This window comes from Pseudorasbora parva, chromosome 19 (genome assembly GCF_024679245.1).
Source record: "Pseudorasbora parva isolate DD20220531a chromosome 19, ASM2467924v1, whole genome shotgun sequence".
NCBI lineage: Eukaryota > Metazoa > Chordata > Actinopteri > Cypriniformes > Gobionidae > Pseudorasbora > Pseudorasbora parva.
The window spans coordinates 43,277,107-43,294,179 of NC_090190.1; the positions used below are offsets into that span (position 1 = coordinate 43,277,107).

Genomic DNA, 17,073 nt, shown 5'->3' on the forward strand with positions numbered 1-17,073 from the left:
AAATCGCCAGAGCCCAGCTGTGTGTCCAGGAAGAGTGACCAGTCTGAGCACAAAATAATAATGCCTAAGGGAAAACACACACCAGCTGTTCCAAGGTATATAATAATTATAAAACATATTTCTGTTTATAATAGGTGTGACAGACAGATGGACAGACAGACAGACAGACAGACAGACAGACAGACTGATAGCTAGATAGAAGACAGACAGAGAGACAGACAGACAGAGAGACAGACAGACAGACAGACAGACAGATAGATAGATAGATAGATAGATAGATAGATAGATAGATAGATAGATAGATAGATAGATAGATAGATAGATAGATGGACGGACGGACGGACGGACGGACGGACGGACGGACGGACGGACGGACGGACGGACGGACGGACGGACGGACAGACAGACAGACAGATAAATAGATAGATAGATAGATAGATAGATAGATAGATAGATAGATAGATAGATAGATAGATAAATAGATAGATAGATAGATAGATAGATAGATAGATAGAAAGATAGATAGATAGATAGATAGCTTAAACTGGTCTGTGTTCGAAAACACAAACATGCAGGATGATAAAACAGCATTTTTAAGAATAGTAATTTATTTGTTTTCAAGGGGATAAACATTTATGGCCATAAATGGCTTACAATCAGGGGATTCTAGTGGGTTTAAATACTTTGATCTGTGATAATGTGAACCAGTTCCACCTTCCCCTAAAGATCACATCATCTGCACAGCGGTTCAAGACTCAGTGTGTGTCAGAGAAGACAACAGTCTATACCCTCACCAGTCAGCACTTACACTGAAGTACACACTGCAATGTGCAATACCTGTTATAGATTATGTGTAAACACATTTACAACAATTTCTGAATCCCCTAATCTAAAGTGTACACCCTTCATCACATATATGAATATATGGTATAGCATACCACTTAAAAATGTATTAATGTATTAACTAATAATTTATAACTGAATGTAATTATAAATTGTTACCATTGTAAATGTCTTTAATGTTTATTTGACAAATATTACAACTAATTCACTTAATCTGTGGTAACGAAAGCTAAAACTTTCCATGTGCCACTACGGGAAGAAGAAATTGTCTAACTTTGGCTGTTTTTAACATTAATGAATGCAAGTGGCAAATCTCACCAATCAGTAAGGCTGAAGTTGAACACACCTATAAACTAAGTTAGTGCTTCTCAATCTTATCCTGAAGGTCCAATCAATACACATTTTGTGTCTTCATCAACAGGCAAAGATCAATCCCACAGAAGCCCAGAGATGTGTTCGTGAAGAGGAGCCAGACTATGAAAGAGTGGGAAACATTCAGAGAAAGACACACGTCAACTGATCTGAGGTACAATATTTCTGTCTAGAGAGAATCACCATGTGTGTTTGAAACCATGAGCCAATCATCTCTTTCTCTACCAGTTTAAGCATAAAACATAATGAGTTTTACATATATGAACATATATAAACTTTAGAGAGTATGTTGACAGATACAGTACAGCTGACTGAAATGCATCATCTCTTATTTAATGTCTGAATCAGTGGAGAGATATCAGTAAAACAGCTTGTGAACAACGTGATGTTACAATTACCCCAATAGTTAACCATCATTCATAGTTCATTAGTAAACTAGAACAAATAACACTGAAAATGGTCATTTTGTTAAATATTTATTTTACAGCATTAGTTGTGAGTTTTATTTTTTCCTTCAAAAATGTACATGTACCTGAAGTATTTCCAAATGAATTAACAAAATCAAACTGAAAACAGAATTAATTCATGAAATCTATATCAATGCTCATGGACAACTCCAATGACTTGTTCTCCTCTTCATACCCAGAGCACTGTTAAAGCATGCTATTGTGTAATTATTTATTGAACTAGTGTCCATTTATTTTACTACAATTTAGCGCTATAATTCGTGTTGTATTCTATTATTTTCCAAAGCACGTTTAAATCAAATATGCAGAAGAAGTTTCAGCGTCTGCATGAAGGAACAGCAAAGCAGAGAAACCCAACACTCCTGAATGAGATCTACACAGAGCTCTACATCACAGAGAGTGAAAGTGGAGAGATCAATAATGAGCATGAGGTGAGACAGATTGAGACGCAGTCCAGGAGAGCAGCAACAGAGGACACACCAATCAAATGCAATGACATCTTTAGACCTTTACCTGGACAAGACAAACCCATCAGAACTGTGCTGACAAAAGGAGTCGCTGGCATTGGAAAAACAGTCTCTGTGCAGAAGTTCATTGTGGACTGGGCTGAAGGGAAAGAGAATCAGGACGTCCAGCTCATATTTCCACTTCCTTTCAGAGAGCTCAACTTGATGAAGGACAAAACACTCAGTCTTTCACATCTTCTTCATGTATTTTTCCCCGAAACAAAAAGAAATCAAATATCCAGTGATGAATATAAAGTGTTGTTCATCTTTGATGGTCTGGATGAATGTCGTCTGTCTCTGAACTTTGAGAGCAAAGTGAAACTGTGTAATATATCTGAATCAGCCTCAGTGGACATGCTGCTGATGAACCTCATTAAGGGGAATCTGCTTCCCTCTGCTCTCATCTGGATCACCTCCAGACCAGCAGCAGCTGATCTCATCCCCTCTGAGTGTGTCCATCGAGTGACAGAGGTACGAGGCTTCAATGACCCACAGAAGGAGGAATACTTCAGGAAGAGGATCAGTGATCAGAGTCTGGCCAATACAATCATCACACACCTGAAGTCCTCAAGGAGTCTCCACATCATGTGCCACATCCCAGTGTTCTGCTGGATCTCAGCCACTGTTCTAGAGAAGATGTTGAGTGAAGCAGAGAGAGGAGAGATTCCCAAGACTCTCACTCAAATGTACACACACTTCCTGATCATTCAGACCAACATCAAACATGAGAAGGACTACAAGAAGAAAAGGAAAGTTGAAGACATGATTCTCAAACTGGGGAAACTGGCTTTCCAGCAGCTTGTGAAAGGCAACCTGATCTTCTATGAGGAAGACCTGAGAGAGTGTGGCATTGATGTGACAGAAGCATCAGTGTACTCAGGATTGTGCACTCAGATCTTCAGAGAGGATTTGGGCTTGCATCAGGGGAAAGTCTTCTGCTTCGTTCATCTGAGCATCCAGGAACATCTAGCAGCTCTATATGCACACATCTCCCAAATAAAAAAGCATAGAAATGTGTTTGTATCAAAATTCTGTAACTGGTTAAAATATCACTCATTATCTGAGCTGCATCAAAGAGCTGTGAATGAGGCTTTAGAGAGTAAGAATGGACATCTGGAGCTTTTCCTGCGTTTCCTTCTGGGTCTCTCATTGGAGTCCAACCAGTCTCTCTTACGAGAACTACTGACACAGACAGGAAGCTGCTTCTACAAAAAAGAGAAAACAGTTCAGTACATCAAACATAAAATCAGGAAGAATCACTCTCCAGAGAGATCCATCAATCTGTTCCACTGTCTGAATGAACTGGGTGATGATTCACTGATGCAGGAGATCCAAGATTATCTGAAATCTGGAAAAATAGGAGAAACCAAACTCTCCTCTTCCCAGTGGTCAGCTCTGGTCTATGTGTTGCTGACATCAGAGCAGAAGATGGATGTTTTTGGAGCACAAAATACAGCAGATGAAGTTCTTCAGAAGCTGTTGCCTGTGGTTAAAGAATCCAGATCAGTTCAGTAAGTTACACTACAAATCAGAAAAGTAAATCATTACACTAATATAACATGATCACATTTATGATTTCAGCATTAGCATTCATACCAAAGGGAAAGTTTTCCCATAATCCCATCACTGGCAATGAGCAGGAGAGTGTGTTACTAAAGCATCGGAGGAGGTGTGTGTGTGTGTGCTGTAGATCCTGAACTGAGAGGCTAAAGAGTGTCATTGTTCTCTACAGGTTGAGTGACTGTGGTGTTACAGATAAAGGTTGTGTTGCTCTTACTTTAGCTCTGAGATCAAACCCCTCACACCTGAGAGAACTTGATCTGACATCTAATAAACTAAGAGATTCAGGAGTGAAGCTGCTTTCTGATGGTCTAAAGGATCCTCACTGTAAAGTGGAGAAACTGTGGTAAGACATTTTCTTCATCCTGTCAGTTTTATTTTGTGATTAACCGTTTTAATGCTTATTGTACCCGAGCTGGACATTGACATCACTGTTTTCTCTAGAGCTGCTTTATAGATGAAATTAACTAGTTTAATTATTGAAGAGCTGTACAACAGAAATGAATCAACACTGAACTGACTTCAGCTGAACACTGACACTATTTTATTCTAGAACTTCTGTACAGCTGAAATTAACTCTGTTGGCATTATTCAATAATTTTCTTATTATCACTGTAAAGCTGCTTTGAAACCATATGTATTGTATAAAGTGCTATATAAAGGTTTCTTATTACTGTAAAGCTGCTTTGAAACCATATGTATTGTATAAAGCGCTATATAAAGGTTTCTTGACTGTTCTACACCTACTTGCCACATAAGTAAATAAATAGACACAAAATATTTATTTTAGTTTAAATATTTTATTTTCACGAAACTCAAAGCTTCCACAAAGCCAAAATATCCATATCAAATAGCTTTAACCAAGACAAACAAACAAGCTCAAACAAGATGACCATTTAAGGCGCCTGAGGCCAGAGAGAATAATACCCTTAGTAGTTCTGATGATATCAATGCCAGGTTCCAGAGGGTCCCATTTGTAGGAAGGTGGTGTTCATCTCATTACACAGTGCCCGTCTCCCTTCAGTGCTCCCTTCAGGAGGCCATTCTGCTAACCCCGCCACAATTCCGGGGTGCAGAAGGGTCTCGCAAACCACCCAAGGGTTTCCCGTCCCTAGAGCATTCTGGCCAGTTGTCCCCGAGATGATACCCACTCCACGTGATCAAAGTGCTGTGGTGATGCCTTCGTGCTTTAGTCATGTGAAAAGATCCTTGGTGTCTGTCTAAAAGGCTGGTGTTGGGGAAAGGACAGTATACAGTATAAACAATTTAAAACAGATAAAATCTACAGTGTTCAATGTGTGTGTGTGTGTGTGTGTGTGTGTGTGTGTGTGTGTGTGTGTGTGTGTGTGTGCATGTGTGTGTGTGTGAGAGATAAAGAGAGAGTGAGAACATTTGCAATTTGTGAACACAGAGGACGAAGCGAGATGAAACTTTTAAAAAAATGTGTCTGTCAAACTGATAAGAGATTATTCCAAAAGAGGGAGACAGATGGCATAAAATACCGCATTTTACATTACAGTATGCCATGTGTGACTGTAAACAAAGCCTGACCATAGTAGAGACAAAATACTGTAAGATCCTGAACTGAGAGACTAAAGAGTGTCATTGTTCTCTACAGGTTGAGGGGTTGTGGAGTTACAGATGAAGGTTGTGCTGCTCTGGCTTCAGCTCTGAGATTAAAACCCTCACACCTGATAGAACTGGATCTGTCAATGAATAAAATAAGGGACTCAGGAGTGAAGCTGATTTCTGGTGGACTGAAGGATCCTCACTGTAAACTTGAGATACTGTGGTAAGATTGTATAAATGTATCAACATTCTCCTCCATTTTCTTCATATGGTCAATAATGAACAAAATAGACAAAAACTAAACAAATATTGTCCTGATATTTTGTTATTTAATCTCCATTAGATTATTTCCAAAGTTTTTGACAGTTTTTATAACTAATACAAGACACCTCTGTTTCAAGCCGGGGTCCTGATCACCCTGTCAGGTTTGTTTTGTGATGAGAACAGTTTGAATGTATATTATCCTGCTTATTGTACCAATCCACAATCTGATTCTGACCTGTAATGCAGCCTGGATCATAATGGCACTGTCATTAGGTTTCATTCTGTCTCCTGATGGAGTTTGGGATCTTGTCACTGTCAGTCCTGGATTGGTTCGTTGGGGACACTTAATATTCAACAATATTATTTATCCACCTGTACTAACATTACTGTATGAGAACTGAACCGAGTTTAAATATTTTATCATGAAACTCAAAGCTTCCACAAATTAAAAATGTTCCTATCAAGCAGATTTTAACCAAGACTAACAAACAAGCTCAAATAAGACGACAATTTAAGTGATAATATACAGCCATAACACTTATTACATGGATTTTTACAATATTAATACTTGTTGGACATTAAATATTTGTAATTTGAAACTGTTTCAAAGTCTTATATGTGTGTTACATTTTTTATTGATTTGGGTGTAGGTGTCACAAGCAAGCTGTACATTTTCAAAACTCTTAGTACTAATTTAACAACATTTAATTGTTTTCAATTGTGTTAGTATAAAACACAAATAAATACAAAATAAATGTTTAATTTATAAAAACATTTCATTCTCAGTAACTGTCTTTCATAATCCTATTCTTATCACATATTTTATTTGCGTCTTTTCTTGTTCAGTTTAATATGTTTGCCATTTTCCTTTAGCTCAAACAGTAGAGCAAGGTCATCGGTTCGATTCCCAGGGAAAGCAAGAGCTAAGAAAATGTAAAATGTATACATCAAATGCTATGTAATTTGCTTTGGATAAAGCATCTGCCAAATGCATTAATGTAAATGTATGTAGAGTTTGTCTATGATTTAATCCAATTGATCGTAATGGTTAATCAGTAAATAACTTGGTAAATCTATACATTTCTATAGATTTAGAAATAGATATAGATATAGATTCTATATATTCTGTAGAACTGCATGATTTTTAATTTCTGAAATGGATAACTAAGTATAATGAATTATTGTTACAGTACTATAAGCAATTTAAAACAGATAATAACCACAATGTTCTCTATGTGTGTGTAAAGAGAGACAAGAGTACAAGAGTGATGAAACTATTTAAGAATGCATCTGTCAGATTGATCAGAGACGATTCGAAAAGAGGGAGACAGATGGCATCAAATATGGCATTTTACATTACAGTATGCCATGTGGGACTATAAACAAAGGCCTGACCATATTTGAGACTGACACATAACTGTAAGATCCTGAACTGAGAGACTGAAGAGTTTCATTGTTCTCTACAGGTTGAGTGATTGTGGTGTTACAGATGAAGGTTGTGCTGCTCTGGCTTCAGCTCTGAGATCAAACCCCTCACACCTGAGAGATCTAATTCTGACACGGAATAATCTAAGCGATTCTGGAGTGAAGCTGCTCTCTGATGGATTAAAGGATCCTCACTGTAAACTGGTGAAACTGAGGTAAGATTGTATAAATATACCAACATCCTCCTCTATTTTCTTCATATGATCAATAATGACAAAATACACAAAAACTAAACAAGACAAAAATGTCCTGATAGTCTTTTTGATTTTGTCAGTTTTTATAACTAATACAAGACTCTTGTTTCGAGCTAGGGTCCTGATCACCGTCAGGTTTATTTAATGATTAAAGCCATTTGAATGTATATTATCTTGCTCATTGTACTGATCCACAATGTGATTTTGACCTGGAAATTTTTTTGTTAATTTTTTGGACATTAAATATTTATAAGTTGAAACTGTTTCAAAGTCTTACAGGTGTGTTACAGTTTTTTATTATTATTTTGGTGTAGTTTTCACAAGCAAGTTGTACATTTTCAAAACTCTTAGTACTAATTCAACAAAAGATCATTAAAAAAATATTTTTTCAAACATTTGAATGTGACACAAAATCACAAAAAAAGTGTTTAGACTATAAAAACATTTAATTCACAGTAACTGCCTTTCATAATCCTATTAATATCACATTTTAATTTGCCTCTTGTTTAATATGTTTTTCTATAAATTTCCTTAATGGTTAATCATCGAATCATTTGGTAAATCTATACATTTGTATAGGTATAGATTTTGTAGAACGGCATGGTTTTTAATTTCCGAAATGGATAACTAAATATAATGAATTATTGCTACAGTATAAGCGATTTAAATAAGATAATCACAATGTTCAAAGTGTGTGTGTGTGTATGTGTGTGAGTGAGTGTGTGTGGGATAAAGAGAGACAAGAGTACAAGAGAGATGAATAAAACATTTTTGTCAGATTGATCAGAGATGATTCCAAAAGAGGGAGACAGATGACATCAAATACTGCATTTTACATTACAGTTTGCCATGTGGGACTGTAAACAAAGGCACTCACCTAGTTTTATATATATATATATATATATAATTGAATCCTTTAAGTTATCATTCATCATTCTGATGAATTGAATCCTGTATTGAATATATATATATATATATATATATATATATATATATATATATATATATATATATATATATATATATATTCAATACAGGATTCAATTCATCAGAATGATGAATGATAACTTAAAGGATTCAATTTATCAGAAATATTTAATGAATGACGCACACAAAAATATATGACAAATCCCTTAAATCACTTTAATTGGCATAACTGTATTTTTATGATAGATAATGAAACTAGTTTTTATGGTATATAATTAAACCGCTCAAGCAGCATGTCTGAAACTTAAACTGGACCTGTTAATGGTGCCATAGATTAAGTCTATCTTTCTAATTATGAGGTTCCTGCTTCTGAGCTGTAGATCCTGCAAGAACTGAGAAACTGAAGAGTGTCATTCTTCTCTACAGGTTGAGTGATTGTGGTGTCACAAATAAAGGTTGTGCTTCTCTGGCTTCAGCTCTGAGATCAAACCCCTCACACCTGAGAGAACTGGATCTGACATCTAATAAACTAAGAGAGTCAGGAGTGAAGCTGCTCTCTGATGGACTGAAGGATTCTCAATGTAAACTGGAGAAACTGAGGTAAGATTGTATAAATATGTCAACTTCCTCATCCATTTTCTTTATATGGTCAATAAGGAACAAAATATACAAAAACTAAACAAGACAAATATTGTCCTGACAGTTAATTCTGTTGTTTAATCATCATTAGATTCTTTCCAAAGCTTTTGACAGTTTTTAACTATTACAAGACTCCTCTGTTTTGAGCCAGTGTCCTGATCACTCTCTCAGGTTTATTTTGGGATCAGAGCCATTTGAATTTATATTATCCTGCTCATGGCACTGATCTGCAATCTGTATTGCTGCCTGAATTATAATGACACCATCATTCGTTTTTTTCCTCCATTCTGTCTCCTGATGGAGTTTGGGATCTTGCCACTGTTGCCTCTGGATTGCTTAGTCGGGGACATTTAATATCCAACAATATTATTGGTCCGCCTGTACTGACACGGGGGGGGTGTCACTGGGGGGGGGGGGGGGGTGTTGTCACCATTAACAGGTCAAAAAATATATCCGTCAGATTGAACAAAGTCATTCTTGTCTCTGATCTACAAAATCTCCTGATCTCCTTGTCTCTGAATTCCAAAAGAGGGAGACAGATGGCATCAAATTTAGCATTTTATATTAGAGTATGCCATGTGGTACTGTGAACAAAGGCCTTGCCATAGTAGAGACTGACCGATTTATTACTGTAAAATCCTGAACTGAGAGACTAAAGAGTGTCATTGTTCTCTACAGGTTGATGGATTGCGGTGTTACAGATGAAGGTTGTGCTGCTCTGGCTTCAGCTCTGAGATCAAACCCCACACACATGAGAGAACTGAGTCTGTCATTTAATAAACTAAAAGACTCAGGTGTGAAGCTGCTCTCTGATGGACTGAAGGATCCTCACTTTAAACTGGAGACACTGAGGTAATAAATGTTAATGTAATAATAAATGTTTCAACATTCACATCTATTTTTCCTCTTATGATGAACAATGAACAAAAATAAAGGGGTTATGAACTGCATTTTTTATTGTTTTTTGATGTTTCCTGTGGAGCACTTATAATGCTAGATTGTTTTTTACATAAAAATTGTCATAATTTATAAATAATAATAATAAATGATAAATAATGATAAATGCGTCACTAATAAACTCTCCTGTTTGACTAACAGCTCCAGCGCACGCTGCTCAAATGATAGCAAATGGAGCTTTCTTTGATCACTTTCTTTGTAGAATTTAGTCACTGTTCAATAAGAGATTATTTTCATCCTAACAGAAACAACATAAGTTTATGTTTAGACAATGGACTGATTTACTGACACACAGACAAAGAACATCTAACTGCACATGAATCATCATATTTCAGAGCAGGCATTAGAATGAACACAGTTACTTACATGTTGCATTACTGTTAAACCCAGTCACTGCACAATATTTTGTAATTCTCAATGGCATGTTTATTGCATTGTAGCTCGATGGTTTAGATTGGGCCTAGTGTCTATAAAAGCGTTTCTTTGACTAACAAGAATGTTTTCAGCTCTGAAATTTATAGGATATTATTATATTATCATGACCTCATTTTTATCAAAACTCTGATTTCTCAATTCATGTCCCATTTAAACAAAAACTAAACAAGACTAAATAACCTGCCAGATTACTGAAGATGATTTAATCTTTGTTAGATTGTTTTCAAAATGTGACATCATTTTACAATATTAATGATAATATAAACACGATTGGGTGATGTAAAGATGTGACAACTGTGGTTATATCATAAAGATTTTGAGAATTTTAAGGTACTCAGATACAAAAATAAGATTCTTCCATTTTTTATGATATTGAAACTAACCCGTTTAAGCAGCATGTAGAAGCTGAACCTTAGACTGGACCTGTTAATGGTGCCGTGGATTAAGTCTCTCTTTCTGATTGTGAAGTTCCTGCTTATCTGAGCTGTAGATCCTGAACTGAGAGACTGAAGAGTGTCATTGTTCTCTACAGGTTGAGGGATTGTGGTGTTACAGGTGAAGGTTGTGCTGCTCTGGCTTCAGCTCTGGGATCAAACCCCTCACACCTGAGAGAACTGGATCTGACATCTAATAAACTTGCAGACTCAGATGTGAAGCTGCTCTGTGATCTGAAGGATGATCCCCATTATAAACTGGAGAAGCTTTGGTGAGTGATATTTTGATTGAAAGTAAATTTAGTTTCTTCTTCTGGGAATACTTTCCTGCTAATGGTGTGTGACAAGGTAGCGAGAAACGTGGGAGGAGAAAACAAGACCGGTACGTCTCGAGTCCTCTCATGAGTTTGGAGGCCTGTAAGGACGATAGTCGTGGAAGGCTGCCCGAAGCGGTGATGCTGGATCGCTGGGAGACCTGGAGCGGATGGAAGCGTTGGTGCTGTACCTCTGGGCCAAGGTGAGATGGACTGCAGGAATTCTAGAAGGAGCGGAAGAGTCGCACGGGCCTCATGGACGACTGCTGCACACTCACATAATAAAACATAAACATAACACAACGTACCAGGCCTGGTCCTCTCTCATCCTTCACTGGTGTTGCTCATCCTTATATGCCTCCGAGCTTCCTCATGAGAGGACTCGAGACTGGTGTGCCTCGCAGGTGACGCTCATCTTCAGTCACGTACTGGTCTCACTTGCTCCTCCCACATCTCTCGCTCGATTACCTCGCCATATAGTAACTTACCTAATATAAACATGTTTAATAAAAGTTTTATTTATTTATTTATTTATCTAATATAGTAGTTTATAGTAACAATTAAAATCTTTGTTAAATAACTATGAATATTTTCTTTGTCATAAACAAAACTGACCAAATGACAGAAAGAGGACAGCCATACCGGATTATAAATAAGTGTCAAGTGTCATCATTCATGGTGATTTGGATGCGAAATCAAAATCAAAATGTTTAAAAACACCTATAACAATAATGTGTCAGAGTGTTATATTATAATCTCTCATGTATTAGTCTATGTAGTTTCTTTTAGTTGTTCTGTAGTGTATAATGTAATATTTTCACACACATTTGACTGTCTGTGATTTAATTACAGGTTTAGATGTTAGCCTGACAGCTGATCAGCTGAAGAAGAATAAAGAGCCACTACAGGCACATCACATTCAACAGAATCAACAGACACAAACCCATAGTGATCATCACAGTGCAATAAACATGATGCAATATGTGTGTAATATATCATCTGATGGTGACGTCTGGTTCACTGCTGACTCTTTCATGCTTTATTCTCACGTCCACAGACAGCAGGATATCTAAAGCCCCACACCAACAACACAACAGTCAGAAAACAACACGATTTACACTGCAAAGACACTGATATACACTGAACAAACCCACTGTGATGGAAACAACATCCTTCACTCCTCTCAGTTGATCAATCTGATTTAAGAAGAATGACTGATCAGACCAGAAACTGTGTTGACCGATCTGAGAACAGTTTGAGACATTGTTGAGATTTTCTTTGTAACGATATTTTTATTCTTTAACTTTTGAATATGATTTAAATATAGATATTTTATATGTTTGGTATTTATAGTAGGCTATAGTATGTTGTGGTTGTGTATTTGAATGAGTAAATAGTGTCCATCAAACAACTGTGGTGAGTTGGACAAACAAACACAGTAAGCCCTGTAATCTTGTCTTGTCATTGCCACTCACACTGCCTGTTACATGTTTAGTATTTCTTTCTCCGGTTGGCGAACAGGGCTTCACATGAGATAAATGTAAGGAGATAGTCAGGCTGACAGAGAAGATTTCAGAATTAGAGACACACATCCCATCCCGACTTTATCTAATAGTAGTGAGAATGTAACAGCTTTAGACATTTTGATCTAGATGCGACTAGCTTAGTGATCTCTGTACATTGTTCGGTTATGGCTGTACAGACCGTGCTCTGTGCCACTGTACGTCCCACTGATTGCACCTTATCTTATCTAAGCATCATCATTTTATTCTTTTTTTATTCTCTTTACAACTGTATATTTATATTTCTTATGCATCTGTTGATTATTATTTTTGGTTAGGGTTGTCTGACTAGAAGAGATTTGAAAAGGAGAGCAGTGTGCTTCGCTTCAGTCCGCTTGTGAAGAGTGAGGCATAATTACACTAAGGGTTATTGGTATAAGATGTCGCTGATAATGTCATTACGAGCTAAAGGCATTGGATAATATGGTAGCAAACTGTGCAAAGAAGCGGACTCAAGAAAAAAGAGGCCTTGCGGGGCATCATTTGGAATGGTATCACAGATATCATTTGGAAACATGGTGTTAGTTTTCATTGTTATGCTGACAATACTCAGCACTATATATCTTCATGCCCTGACGAAACTGACCAATTCACAAGATTAAGGGAATGCATAGCTAATATAAAAAATTGGATGACTAGTAAGTTCCTGCAACATAATTCAGAAAAAAATATTTTTTAATAATTGGACAAAAAAAACTATGTAACTCTTCATGGCTGCTCTGTCAAATCCTTGTTGTCAGTCAGGAACTTGTGCTCTTGTGCTCGGTGTGCTCGGTGTGCTCTTTGATACCAATCTTTTATTTGAGTTCTAGAAGACATCACTGTTTTCTCCAGAGCGGCCTAATCAAATTCTGTTGCAATATTTTCCTTTTTCATGAAGCTGCTTTGAAACAATCTGCATTGTAAAAAGCACTATATAAATAAAGTTGACTTGACTTGACTTTTTTTAAAGCATTTTGGTTCCAAATGTGCTTTATAAATAATTGAGTTGAGATCTCTTCTGAAACTCTAGATCTCAATCTTACAGATCCACAGAGCCCCACATACAACCATTCTCCTGCGGCAACTATAGGCTATATACAGCTCTGAAATAAATTAAGAGACCACTTAACATTGAGAAATCAATGTTAAGTGGTCTCTTGCAGAGATGTATAGTGTTTCTGCTGCTAAAGGTCTCTTACTACCAGAACACAATCAGACACACCTCAGACAGCTGAAAATTCTTCACCACATTCTCCTCTCTATCTTCCTTCATCTTCTCCCTCTTCTCTGACTGCTGATGACTGACACCTATTTGACTGATAAAGTGTGAAGCATCATCATCTAGTTCTCTACGACACTCACACACAGATCATCCGGCATTATCCTACTGGACCTGTCTGCTGCCTTTATGGTACTTTGGTGACTTTAATATCACCTCACATAAAGATCTTTAAAGATTTCCTGTACTGATGTCACAACAGCTGATCTCTGATGTTCATTTCCTCATGTGTTTCTCCAAACCCAGACTCCATTATAACAGTAAGAACAAGCGTCACTAGCACACACTGACCGCAGGTCTCTCTCTTTCTGTCCACTTAGACCATTGGCCTAATTCTGCAATCTTGAGCTCTCAAACAGAGTTGAAGCTGCTGAATAATATCTGAGTGAAACATCATATTTCTGTAAAGCTGGACTGGCTGTCAGCTCCAGTGTTTGTCTATGTTAATGCTGATGTGTGTTGTTGTAGAACAGCGCCCCCCTGAGACATCAGCTGACTCCTGCTGCTCTGAGCTTCTCTGATGCTGATCGTGATGTTGGGATGTTTGCTTTTTCTGGAGATGATGTTATGTCCCTGGATGACATGGTTCAGACAGACACTATCGCTCGACTGCACTGTCTCTATCTGCTGAATTGTTTTTAATCAAAGCTTAAAGAGCTTTGCTTTTATTGACAATTAATATCGAGCAAGATGAATGACAGAATGTCAGCAAAAGGAAAACATTAAAGAAAAGAGTTCATTTTGTGTAAAAAGTTACTAAAACTTAAAACAGTTAAAATAAAAAGTTTTTTAAAATTTGAGTTATATGTTTTTGCATATCCGTCTTGCAAGAGCTGTTAAAATTTTCTTTGTGCATATGTGTAATTGTAAGGTACTAGTGGCAAACAAAATATTGCACATAATGAATTATACTTCATTATGTCAGAAAATAATAACTCAGTGTGCAAATGAAATTAAATGATTTCTGTATATGGATTAATTAGGGGTGTCAACAATAATCGATTCGGCGATGCATCGCGATGCGGGGCATGAACGATTCAGCATCGATGCGGCAAAGTGCCATAATCGATTATGTGCAATTCCCCTTTATTCCACAAGGTGGCAATGTCTGATACCCAATGATGAAGTGACGTTTCACTCATAGTTACCTCTGACAGAAAACGAAACAATAATTATAATCTGCAAAACTTGAAATGGCTCAGTGATTTACTTCAGAGAGCAAGTACTAAACACAATCACATGTTAGTGTCACTGTCTCTTGATGATGGATGTGGTCAAGAAGCTGTCAGTGATCAAAATATTGATTTTGAAGACGTTGAAAATGAGTTTGGAGAATATGCTCGAGATCGCGAATATGACGCAGATGCTGAATCTACTGGTAAACTCTGACGAGGTCATATGATGAAGGTATTAAACATCTGCTCAAACTGAATCCTTCCAAGCTCCAAAAGGTAACGAAATAGGTTTTATTTTATTCTTCTGTAGCTGTTACTCTAAAATCGGGAGTTTTATATATTATCACGACAGGTAGAGGTCTATCCATGTTAAATATAGATCTGGGTGGCTAACGAATATGTAAGAATGGTGAAACAGTCATGCATTTAAGGGTTAATTGCATTTTATTTAATTTTATTTAATTACATTTTATTTTATTTAATAACTTTTATGTCAAAGATACAGGAGACACATAGCAGCCAATACAACCTGTTGTTTAATATCTGCTTGTATTGCCTCATGACTGATGAAAAATTTGCTTTGTGTGCAGTAGAATTTTGATGCATCGCAATGCATCGTAGAATCGAATTGAATCGAATCGTTACCTGGTGAATCGTAATCGAATCGAATCGTGAAGGCAGTGCCAATGCACACCCCTAGTATTAATGTAATGTTATTATAAAACTTTTACTTGAAATTAGTAAATACTCTAATCTCTGGATCCAAAAAAGAAAAATCTTATTTGTAAATAATTAATAATCATGAGATTAAAAATCTCATAAAGCCATTCAAATGATTACTGATCTAAACTAGTACTAATCTCTCGCTCTCATAACTGAACAGGATCAGCTGGTTTGCCAACTTCTGCCTCCAGAAGGGAAGGTATTTTCAGAGTTTTACCATGAGCCATTTTACAAAAGGACATAATACGATTCAAAAACTCAGAAAAACAGCATTACAGTGTTTAATAGTAATATTTCTAGTTGACTCTACTGGATTTTATGTTGTGGGGAAACGCTTGAGGAGAAACCATGGACATGTCGGGATCCAGTAACCTAACATTTAATCCAGGTGAGTGAACATTAGTCAGGTGAGCTGCTTTACTTCCTCATTAACTTAAGAAACCATGAAACACTTTCTTTAAGTATTTTAAAACAAACATGAAATACTTCAAGAAACATGCATTTATTAATCTTATAAATGTTTTGGGCAGTGTTGGACATATATGTCAATAATTAAAAAATATACATTAGTTATTGGTACAGATTGGTGAACATTACTTGTAATTATCACAACCTTCCACAAGCCCCAAGAAAAACTATAAAGGTAACCAACAAATGATGTGTAGTTTACTTTAATTACTTTAAAAAATATATAAGTATGGTAGATGAGGGAGGTTGTATTTTTTCAGAAGTTTTTTTTGGCTACATGTCTCACATCTTTCACGGGTGGCTGAATCACAGAAGCTCACAATGATGAAGGAATCCAGGAAATATTACTTTAATGCAAATAGTAGAAACAGACAGGTGAAACTCAGGGTACATGACAAAACACACCTTAACATTGACGAGATCGGAGACTGACTGAAAGAAACAAGGAGTATCAATACTAGAACACATGATGGAGCTAATTAACAGGCCTCAGGTGAAGGACACAAAAACAGCGGACATAGAACACTAACACTGATATAATTTCTGAGTAAATGAATGTGAGCTTGACCGTGTGAAGTATGAAGTGCTGTTAAAACCTTCACTAGTAGGCTGAGAATAACACCGGACGCTGTGGGGCGACTGATTACTGAAATATTTCAAGCATTTCAATTGAATATTTGTGTTTTTTAAACCACTAACAAAAAAATCTTGATCAGATATCTGTGCATGTTAGTCAGATTTACAGATGTATTAAATGTGGACTTACAGTAAACTGTCCCGTTTGTACAATATTTGAGGCTTCAGTGGAAGAACATTAAACTCTAGTGTTACAAACTTCAGTCTGTTCAGCCGAGATATTTCTGTTATAAACACACAGATAAAATACTGGAGCAAACGTTACATATCTGACTGAACAAG

General features: G+C 36.6%; 1 protein-coding gene across 1 annotated transcript; it reads left to right on the top strand.

Annotated features, from left to right (window-relative positions):
• Positions 1-1,268: 1,268 nt before the first annotated feature.
• Positions 1,269-11,052, top strand: LOC137047601 (NACHT, LRR and PYD domains-containing protein 12-like). Its single transcript, XM_067425385.1, has 8 exons — positions 1,269-1,369; positions 1,969-3,699; positions 3,921-4,094; positions 5,367-5,540; positions 7,048-7,221; positions 8,614-8,787; positions 9,505-9,678; positions 10,751-11,052. Exons 1-8 carry the CDS (start codon positions 1,320-1,322, stop codon positions 10,926-10,928), a joined length of 2,829 nt encoding a protein of 942 aa, XP_067281486.1. The 5' UTR covers positions 1,269-1,319; the 3' UTR covers positions 10,929-11,052.
• The last annotated feature ends 6,021 nt before the right edge of the window (positions 11,053-17,073 follow it).

Coding starts and splice junctions, on each gene's coding strand:
- LOC137047601 (XM_067425385.1), top strand. CDS start 1,320: ATGAAAGAGTGGGAAACATTCAGAGAAAGACACACGTCAACTGATCTG. Junction 5,541..7,047: donor TGTAAACTTGAGATACTGTG/GTAAGATTGTAT, acceptor TGTTCTCTACAG/GTTGAGTGATTGTGGTGTTA. Junction 7,222..8,613: donor TGTAAACTGGTGAAACTGAG/GTAAGATTGTAT, acceptor TCTTCTCTACAG/GTTGAGTGATTGTGGTGTCA.